Source organism: Musca domestica, unplaced genomic scaffold, assembly GCF_030504385.1.
Source record: "Musca domestica strain aabys unplaced genomic scaffold, Musca_domestica.polishedcontigs.V.1.1 4, whole genome shotgun sequence".
In the NCBI taxonomy this organism is placed as follows: domain Eukaryota; kingdom Metazoa; phylum Arthropoda; class Insecta; order Diptera; family Muscidae; genus Musca; species Musca domestica.
In genome coordinates, this window is record NW_026712328.1 from 14,153,505 (window position 1) to 14,164,350 (window position 10,846).

At 34.0% G+C, this 10,846-nt stretch overlaps 1 protein-coding gene across 1 annotated transcript; it reads right to left on the reverse strand.

Moving 5' to 3' along the window:
* Positions 1-7,558: 7,558 nt before the first annotated feature.
* LOC131804219 (luciferin sulfotransferase-like) lies at positions 7,559-10,846 on the reverse strand. The gene is made up of 3 exons (XM_059126731.1): positions 10,225-10,846; positions 8,290-8,404; positions 7,559-8,228 (listed from the first exon to the last, which is right to left on the reverse strand). Exons 1-3 carry the CDS (start codon positions 10,557-10,559, stop codon positions 7,686-7,688), a joined length of 993 nt encoding a protein of 330 aa, XP_058982714.1. The 5' UTR covers positions 10,560-10,846; the 3' UTR covers positions 7,559-7,685.

Below are 10,846 nucleotides of genomic sequence, written 5' to 3' on the forward strand. Positions count from 1 at the left end.
AATATATCTAGAGTTTTCTGTTTTTGGAAATTGCACTCAATATCTTTGTTCCTTTGTGCACTTTTGTCCGTTTGAAATACGCGTTTGTCGTGAATTTATTTTGCGTTGATTGTTTTGTTCTCGATCAAGCCATAATGTCGCTGCAGTAGAATGTGAGCGCCGTCAACTTTTATATCAATCGGCGGCTCTTCTTTGCTTTAACAGGTTTGCAAATATAAGAGGTGTCACTTGAAAACTTAATCGGCTGGAAAAGCATTTAAACAAAATAAGAAATGGAATTGCATGAAACAATATATTATTAAAAGAAACACAGGATTGATAAAAATATTAAAGAAAATAATTTATTATTAATTCATTTTTAAGGACAATTTTAATAATTATTTTACATTCATTTTTTCTTTTTATTTGCTCTCCATCAACAGAAAAATGGCACACTTACAAAAGGTAGAACAAAGCTACTCCATGGTAGAAGAATACAGGTAGTCGCATCGAAAAAGCTGCTGGGACAATGAACTGTCAAACCGATTATAACAACCTCAAATTTGCATCGTATCAAAAAAAAAAAAAAAAAAAAAATTTAATAATCTACTTAATTTTGATACAACATTTCAAAAATTTTGACATATCAATGTTATATGGTCAGGCAACGTTTGTTTATTAGTTGAGAACCATGGTATAATTATTACAGTTAACAGGAAGTCCCACCTGATTTGACTCTATAGTAATACTAGTGTCAAACTCGATATGACGTTGTACAAATTACTTTGTACATACTTTTGAGTGCGGTTGAGGCAAAAACTAGCAATAAACAATCAAAATGTACTGTACAGTAGTACTTAAGAAAAATATTTTCATAATAAAATTAGAATTGAATCAACAGCCAAACCATTCATTTGGTTTTCTTTTCTCATTCAGACGTTTTGTTATTTAATTCCATTTCTTGATATACAATAGGTATACCCATGGTACAATAAAAAAGGTAAGGTAGAGCTACCAGCTGATTACAATTTTTTTCTAAGTGTGCCCGACTTCTGCCAATTTTGTGTATGTATTTATTGTTTTGAAAAATGAAAAAAAAATATTTTCCCAAGCAATGATTGGAAGACACATAAATTGCGGCTCGCGCATTAAAGCTATTGACCAATATAGCCATGAAATTGAATGGTTAGGATCATATTTTTGAGAGAAAAATCCAGTAATTTCATTCATTCTTCGCGCTTGGAAAAATTAAAACAATAATTTTGAATGAGTCTGACAGTAAGCGGACATAGCCTCAGGGCTGTATTTTTGTAGTTTTACGAAGCTGTCCTACCTCCTTATTGTACCATGGGTATACCCATTTTTGATATAAAATTTAACTGCAGGGCAATGTGAACACATTTTTTTGTCTAATAATAGAAAAAATTGCCTGTACTAAACAAAACGCCAAAGGCGATGGTTCTGAAACTTTTTTTTGCGATTAAGGAGCAGCGACACCACGTTGGATAACATATTCGTATATTTCATGTTTCCTAAAATTGCAAAATGTAGAATACTTTTTGTATGTATGTTGTTTGGTTTCAACTTGAAAGGGACATTGCCTTTTCCACGATTTCTAGCAATTGCTTGAAGTGTGGAGAGATTAGGGCCAAAATCATTCAAGAGAATGATATTTTCTGATCTTTTCTTATATTGGAAAAAACCCGTGAAACAAGAATGGAATTTCAGGGATATTTCACAAGATTGAATCTAAATACAGTTACAGTTTTATCACAAAATTGTACAATTTGTTGCACATTTCATCGAAAATTTCCATTAATTTGCAACCAAATTTGAAATAATTTCAAATTATTGTATTTTTTATTCAAGACAATACACACACTTACGCAAAATGTGTGTATTTTTTTAATTTAATTTTCGACGCCCACATTTTAAAATTTTCACATAAAATTTTATTGTCCTGCTATTTAGATTTAATCTTGAGGAATAACCCCAAAATTCCCTTCTTTTTTCGCGTATTTTCCCCAATTTAAGAATTTTGTTAAAAATGAAACATAAACCAAACCATCTGTAGCATATTTAAAAGTCTATTTGACACTATAAGACTCCAGCACAGAGTCGTATTTTTCTAGTTTCGTTGAAGTTTAACAACCTTTCTATTATATTCTATTCTATTTTATTTTATTCTATTCTATTCTATGCTATTCTATTCTTTTCTATTATATTCTATTCTATTTTTAATGGCTTCAACTGAAAAAAGAATTCATTTGGGTTTGTATTTTAGGAACTTGTAGGGCTTCAAAAAGGGCACAAATGTCCTCGCTCAATTCATACTTATTTTTATACCCATCACCATAGAATTAAATGTGTCATTCCGTTTGTAACACCTCTAAAAATTCGTTCTAGATACCACAAGGTATATATATTCATGATCAATTCTAAGTAGACTTAGCGGTTATTGATTACCTCCCAATACTCGGTATTTTGATTGTTTTAGCTACATTTTTTTTTTCTAGTTTTGTAATGGGTTCTAGCCTCGGTGCCAGAAGATTGAATGTGTCGGTGTAGGTTTTCCTATGACCCCAACATAAACCAAACCATCTGTAGCATATTTAAAAGTCTATTTGACACTATAAGACTCCAGCACAGAGTCGTATTTTTCTAGTTTCGTTGAAGTTGAACAACCTTTCTATTCTATTCTATACTATTCTATTCTGTTCTATTCTATTCTATGCTACTCTATTCTATTCTAAGTAGACTTAGCTGTTATTGACGTAAAGCTAGTTTGTATTGTGTCTAAGATGGTTAGTATTGAAAATGAGGTATATATATTCATGATCAATTCTAAGTAGACTTAGCGGTTGTTGACGTAAAGCTAGTTTGTAGTGTGTCTAAGATGGTTAGTATTGAAAATGAGGTATATCGTTCCACGTTTTGGTATAGCCCCCATATAACGGTAACTTCCAAAATTCTAAGTAGACTTAGCGGTTATTGGCGTAAAGCTTTAAAATTTGGCTCAATAGTTTTTATTGTTTCTAAGATGATTATTATTGAAAATGCGGTATATCGGCCCACGTTTTGGTTTAGCCCCAATATAACGGTACCTCCCAATATTCGGTATTTTGATTGTCTTAGCTACATTTTTTTCTAGTTTTGTAATGGGTTCTAGCCTCGGTGCCAGAAGATTGAATGTGTCGGTGTCGGTTTTCCTATGACCCCCATATAAAGCAGCTCCCGATAATTGGTATTTTAATTATATTAGACCCATTTTCCGAGGACTTGTTCCAAATTTGTAGCGGGTTCTACCTTCTGTGGCTAAGCATTGTCTATATTGGTTTTTACTATAGCACCCATATAATGGTACATATCGGATTTATTTAAAGTTCGGCATTTGTAGTTTATTAAAGGTTTTACGACAGGTGTCAACACATTGTCCATATTCGTCCAAGGTTTCCATATAAGGGTGCATACAGATATTCGATATTTTGATGGTCCTAGCCTGGTCCTTTAATTGTATTTCCCAACCGATCCCACCAGTATTTGTAGATTAAATATAAAAAAACTGTTGAATCCATAAACTTTTATTAAGAAATGTTTTTTTTCCTAATGCTGGAGGGTATTAGAAATTCGTCCGTACTTAAAGTTTTTTTACTTGTTTACGTATCCATACACAACCAAAAGAGAAGGCAAAAATAGCCAAAATGATGTATCAAAAATCTAATACAGAGACAATTAATGTTGGAAAATAAGTGTTTATTCAACTTTTGCAAGGAAAATAATGTATCTTCCAATGTATTATCATGGTAAAATTAATAAGGTGAAGTCATTTCAAAGAAGCGTATCCATCTCTGCATTTTCTGTAATTTTCCTTGTCAAATTTTACTTCATAGAAAATAGGTTTCCATTTCTTATTTGTGTATATACAATGGATTTATAAATATAAATTTTGACCATGAGATTTTGTCAAATGAAAATTTTGTAATTGCCTTACTTTAATTTTTTAATTCTTCCATGTGTATTTTCATGAGCAAATAAAATGTTAAGTTTTTCTGTAAATATGCTTTTTGTTAGTAGATTGTACACCGGATAATAAATAAATTCGGTCGTGAGATGTATGGTAAATCTGGTCGCACAAATTCGAATTAAGAATTAAAATCTGATAATGTGGGTTAAGCCGGGTATTTTTATTTATCTAAATGCGCGATAATAAGATCTAGTACAGAATTGTATTTTTCATAGTTTGTCATGTCCTTTCTAATCCTGTATCTAGTTTATTTTTTGTACAGATTTATAAAGCCGCTACACTTAGGCCAAGATATCGTTAATAGTTATTGTATAGGCTTGTGCTTATACTCTGCCACAGAGGATACCTAGTAAAAATTTAGTAGTTGTTGGAGTTATTTTGTAGTACAACCTCCCTTTTGTTGTTTTGGCTGGGAAGCCAAAACTTATACACTTAGCACCATTTTGAAAATCTTAGAGTATAACCGGGCATATACATAGATCTCCCTTTGACACTGAGGAGGAAGCACAACCAAATAGTATAAAACAACAAACAACAAATAAAAACATTTTTTTTTGTTTGTTGTATTTTTATCCTGTTTTATTTCTAAACTGTTGTAGTCATGGTAGAATAACAAGGTAGCCCTTTCAGGCCAGCTGGTATTAATTTGATATGTCAAAAATTGTTGTAATTTGAATTCGTCTTTCATTTACACATAAAAAAGTTGTTGCATGATTTCAAAATTTAACAATTCAATTAATAGAAAATCGAGATGTTGCGTTTCTATAGAGTATGAGGGAAAAAGTGTATATTCAACATATGGTAGGCATAGGTAATATAGATATCTAAAACTCGTGGAAGCAATTTCATAAAGGAGATAAACCGATACATGGAATTTCATCATCTTATTTGTTCGGATTTTTAGCTATGTTATACTATACAGCATTGGATTGCTTTGGGGAACAAAACATTCATCCCGTACTGACCTCAATGTCCAAATGTATAAAAGTTATCTATATATAAACGACTTCCTGCAAGTCTACTATACATTTCATAGCTGAGCAAACAATATGCCTGGACTCACAGTAGTCTCAGCCCCTGTATCTTCTTCAATCTTTGATCCAAATCTTAAGTAAGCCTGTGGAGTAAAAAAAACATAAAGTACCTTTTAGGTAGCAGGTCACTATATTACTGAAAAAAAACAAGAATGCTGACGATTTAGCAAAAGAAAAAAATGGCATACCACAGAACCACCACAAACCAAATTTTAAAGCATCAAAACTAATTGGTCGGATATCTTCTTGTAATAAATTTTTTAGCTGTTAAATATGAAATCAACGTTACCAAGACTGCATACTGATGAAGAGATAACAACGATTGGACATCTATTATCGCAAATGTCTCTCGTTGGCACGCTTGATACTACGCATTGTGGGTGACCACTCCATTTCCAGTCTCTACGATTTTCAGTAATGTTGTATTAAACGTGCAAAAATCAAGTAGGAAGTTTCAAATGTTTTAATTTTTAAAAGAAAAAAATTTTTGAACATTTTTAATTAAATATTTTGAATTTATAAAACAATTTGCCCCAAATTTTGTACTTCAAATCAATTCACCCTGTTTACAACTTTGACATATCAAGTTTCCAAAAAAGTTGCTTTGTTGTAATTTTCGCCTATGTTGCTACCTGGTATTTCTACCATGGTTGTAGTCTTTTGAAAAGTATGTCCCATAGCCAAATATAATGAACAACAATTGATGTTGTCCTCGCTTTATATACGCACATTTATCTAGTATTGAAGAATCTAAGAATAAAAGTACATATATATTTATTTGGGTATTTATTGAATAGTTCTTTCAACGCAATAAAGCGAATAATATATGTCAGAATGTATCGTTGATGAATACCATACCTGGAAAATTTATTTTCCATAAATGAATCACGTTGACATTGAGGCGAACAAAAAACAAATGAAAAATAGTAAGTTAATCTGTATTTGGCGTTGTTCAAATTTCTATCTACATGCACTGCCATATAAGGCACTTTATAAATGGAAAAGTAACTGAAACAGTGTTGGATTTTATTTGTTGGGAAACCATAAATATTTTTATACCCTACAACACTATGTGTTGGGGGTATTATAAGCTTGATTGGGCCAAAAATAATGTAAAATCTCGAAATATTGATTTCTCACATAGGAAAGTATATATGGATCTTACTCTCTCGCCGAGCTGAGTCGATCAAGCTAGGTATGGCCGTCCGTCCGTTCGTTAAAATGTATAAAAACTGAAAATTTTCCTTATTTTCCAGTTACTCTACATGTCGAAATTCCTTGCAAATATAGATATTTTTTAAATGTAAATAATAACATAACAAAATTATTAAATATTTCAAAATGAAATGATCTGATAGGTGCAAAACAATTTGCCTCAAATTTTCTACAGGGTGAGATGAAAAAACTGCAACCAACTTCAGACTGCTGTAATTTCCAAGCCACTCGTCCGACAGTTGTTAAAATTATTCCAGTGAGAGCTCAAAAATGGCTCGTGAGCTGAACATATAGCAATATTCCATTCGGTATATATTGAAAGATGAACTCGAGGTAAAGCCATTGAAATTCCAAAAAGTGCAAGAACCTACATCGCAACAGAAAAAAAAATAGACTCAAAAGAGCTAAAGAGTTGCTTCGCTTGGCCGAAAGTGGTGAATTGCCGAATTTGGTTTTCTCCGATGATAAAACATTTGTTATCCCGCAGTTTGTAAACAAGCAAAATTATCGTGTTTACTTGCCAAAGAGGGCAGTTGAAAACGTGCACCTACGCTTGGCCACCAAAACTCAAGCGCCGGCCATGGTGATGGTGTGGGCCGTTATAACAGCCAATGGTCGCTCTCCGCTAGTATTAATGGACAGTGGTATCAAAATAAATGCCGAATATTATCGTGAAAATATTCGCAAACACTTTGGCCGCAGACGTTGGACATTCCAACAGGACTCAGCACCATCGCTCTCAGCACGTGCCACCCAGGAATGGTTACAAAATGAGGTTCGGCGCTTCATTTCCAGCGCACAATGACCACCAAAATCTCCGGATACCAATCCGTTGGAATATTATGTCTGGAGTGTTTTGGAAAGCAAAGTTGCCTCAAGCAAGCGCTTCGCCGGGAATGGATCAAAATACCGCAGAGCAACATTCGGGCAGCGTGTGACGGTTTCATTGGTCGTTTGATGGCCATAATTCGTTCCAAAGGTGACCAATTCGAACAAATCTAAACTTATTCTAAAATTTGATGCCATTTCCGATATTTTTTTGCTTTTATTCAATAAAATTTTAAAAAAATGTCAAATGTATGACTTTGTTGCAGTTTTTTTATCTCACCTTGTAGAACATGAGTTTGAAAAGTTGACCTTTTCATTCGGTTTGCTAGTCTTTTGCTTACATTATTAAATAAAACATTACTTTTTTCCAAAACCTGCAAGAATCTATTAGTGTTGCAACAATTTTCGATACCATAAAGAAAAAAATCGGTTATAAAAAGATTTAGATTCTTGCGGTTCTGGAATAGAGCAATTATGTGTTAAACAATTCTTTTTTATTGAACATACATGTATATTATGTAACTAATAAATACCGCGGCACATGGTTACATATTTTATGTAATACCATTATTAAATGCCGGGAGTAACAAGTTTCTATATCCGGATTATTCATATTCAAATAACAGTCCCGTGCCACTGGAATTTTTTACTATCCATTCATCAAAATTTTCGGACATTTCGTTTGATATGTAATTTTTCCAATCGCCAATTTGGCCCTTACGAATAAATTTTATTTGATCATTTGATTTATCTTCAGTGCTTGGATTGCCATTCGAATCGAAGTTGTTTAGAATTGCATCCAAATTAACTGCTGGATTTGATTGCATTTTATCAAATTTAAGATGTTCACATATTTTCTTCATATCTTCCTCTGTTAGTTCATAATCGACATTTAAGAACGCAGCACATTTTCGAATTGTTGCTGGCAAATCGCGCTTCATATCCTCATATTTTAGAAATAGGACATTTGGATTAAGTCTTCGCTCCCAAAAGGGCAACACATGTTTCCAATAAGAACCAATTGGTGTTAGTTCATCGATAAATAATTCTAAAAACTCCTCGAAAGAGCCCTGTAAGCCGTGCATTAGTTTACAGTAGTGATAAAATGAGACGCAAAGATCTTTAGGATTTCGGGAAGTATATACAATCTGAAAAGGGTTAAATTATAGTATTTAAAAAGAATTTTGAATAGCAATAAATTTAACCAACCTTGGCATTGGATTCCTCCAAATCTTGTGGCAATAAATGCCATGGCAAGTGTGAACGTGCAAACCGGGGTCGCGGCAAGTTGTGTACCGTTTCAACAGTGCTTCCCAGAGTATTCCTGTCCAGGAGAAGGAGAAAAGAAAAACATTTTATTATTTGATGTGTTTAGCTTACTGACCTCTGAGCGCATCAAATAATAAAAATCTCAAACTTGAGCAAAAACATACATAACATGAAAAGCGAAGCAACTCTTTAGCTCTTTTGAGTCTATTTTCTTTTTGTTGCGGTGTAAGTTCTTCCAATTTTTGGAACTTCGGTGGTTTTACCCCGAGCCTATTTTTCAATATGCCGAATGGAATATTACGATATTGTCAGCTCACGAGCCATTTTTCCGCAATTGCGACGCGGGCTTCGATCAAGTCGCTTCTTTACTTTTCGAACCATTTCTGCTGATGTTGCTGTTTTCTTCCGTCCACTTCCTCGACGTCGGGCAACGCTACCAGTATCACGGTAACGAGTGATGGCACGAGACACAAAAGATTTATTCACATTTAAATGCTGGAGTGCTCTAACGATAGCCACATGAGGGTTTCCAGCCAAATATAGAGAAATCACACTTTCACGCTTGAATTCCATCACGAATAAATCTTTTTCTGGAAAATTCTCACCAAAATGCTTTCGTTTGCTTGTAAACAATATAATGAACTGTCACTGGAATAATTTTAACAGCTGTCGGACGAGTGTCTTAGAAATGACAGCAGTCTGAAGTTGGTTGAAGTTTTTTCATCCTACCCTGTATTTTCAGAATTGTAGTTCAATCCTTCAAACTTCAGTATTTTGAGAATTTTAGCGACATTATAGACCAGAATTTGAATTTCGGAATTGATACAAGAGCTTATGGCAAATTACTTGTACAGGTCCAAGTCTTCGTATAGCTAACTTATAACGGTTTTCATTTAAAATGTATTTTTTTAATTTTTAAAGTTCCTTCCCAATGGTGGAGGGTATTAAAAGTACGGCCGTATTTGCTGCTTTTGAAAAGGAGGGTATATTAATTTTGTCATTCCGTTTTTAACAATCCTAAATATTCGTCGTAGACCCCATAAAGTGTATATATTCATGATTAGCATAAAATTCTATGTCGATTTGACGACGTTCGTCCGTCTGTTGAAAGCACGATGCAGCCCACATTATTTGACGTAGAGCTTCAAAATTTGGCATTGTGTCTAGGATGGTTGGTTTTGGTATAGATGCCATATAACGGTACCTCTGATATTTGGCATTTTGATGATTTTCGCCACATTTATTTCACGGACTTGTCTAAAAATTGGTATTTTTAGGTCATAATGGGTCCTAGCTCCGGTGGCGAAACATTGTATGTAAAGGTCTACGTTTTTTATAGTCCCCTTATATCGTAACCTCCCGATATTCGGTATTTTGATGGTCCTAGTTACATTTTTTTATAGATAAAGAGCATACTTGGCTGGAATACATAAAGCGCTTATCTGGCTTGGGCTGACTTCTTCGTAGATGAACAAAGGAGTTTAAGGTTGACTTAGCTCGATTTTGGCCCTAGGCTACTTTGTTCATTTTCGAAGAAGCCGGCCAAGCCAGATAAGCGCTTTATGTATTCCTAGCTTAACAAACAAACCGAATTGTTACTATTTCTTAACTATGACTAAGTCAGATTACATTTTTTACGCAGTAGTCAAGTTTACACTAGCTTATATTCCTGGTGTCATAATTCCTCTCATCAGACATTTAATTTTCGAAAAAGAACTTAACATTTCAGACATGACAGAATAAGATTCCACTACAGAGTTGCATTTTCCTGTTTCTTTCGCATTCGGTAAAAATTCGAAACTATTGTAATCAGCTGGTACCTCTACAATATCTTTTTATTGTACCATGGGTCTAATCACGTATGTATATACTTACGAAACCCATTCGTGATGATCAACACTGAATAGAGCAGAGAGCTCTACTATGGGGGATCGTATCTGTTGCATTTGCTTGGCTCCTTCAAAGTCCAAACGATTGCCCAACAGCCAGATCATTTCTTGGGCCCATGTGGATCCAGTCCTAGGATATGACACTAGCCAAACGTCATCGGGATACGTCTTCAAGTGTCTTATTGATTCTCCGATATCTTTAAACTTTCTTGGCACTATAACATTCCCCGGTAACACCTCAATAAAACAATTTTTATCGACATAGAATGCATCTACACGCTTCGCAATTTCTGTTTCCAATTCTTTGAAAATCAACGACATATTTTATAGATTTTGTACGTAGTTGTAGTTTATTTCTCCTTCAATGTTTATCTGAGAGCAGCTTTACAGCAAACAACCGTTTATGTGAACGATGTGCGGAAAACTACATCGTCCGCCTTGGCTATTGCTGGGTAACTTCAGTATGACCACACGCTTTCATATCGTTCAGTGAAAGTTTGAATTTCCAGTTGTTGAAAGCATTAGCAACAGAAAAAACTGGAATGTTGGATTGGCCACCGGTTTGGTCCTGTCATAAATACTTCACTCAAAACCAACAAATAATTTTG

Excerpts from the sequence above, each read along its gene's own strand:
- LOC131804219 (XM_059126731.1), bottom strand. The coding sequence starts at position 10,559 with ATGTCGTTGATTTTCAAAGAATTGGAAACAGAAATTGCGAAGCGTGTA. Across the intron at positions 8,405-10,224 it reads GATCATCACGAATGGGTTTC|GAATACTCTGGGAAGCACTG; the intron begins GTAAGTATATAC and ends TCTCCTGGACAG. Across the intron at positions 8,229-8,289 it reads TGGAGGAATCCAATGCCAAG|ATTGTATATACTTCCCGAAA; the intron begins GTTGGTTAAATT and ends AACCCTTTTCAG.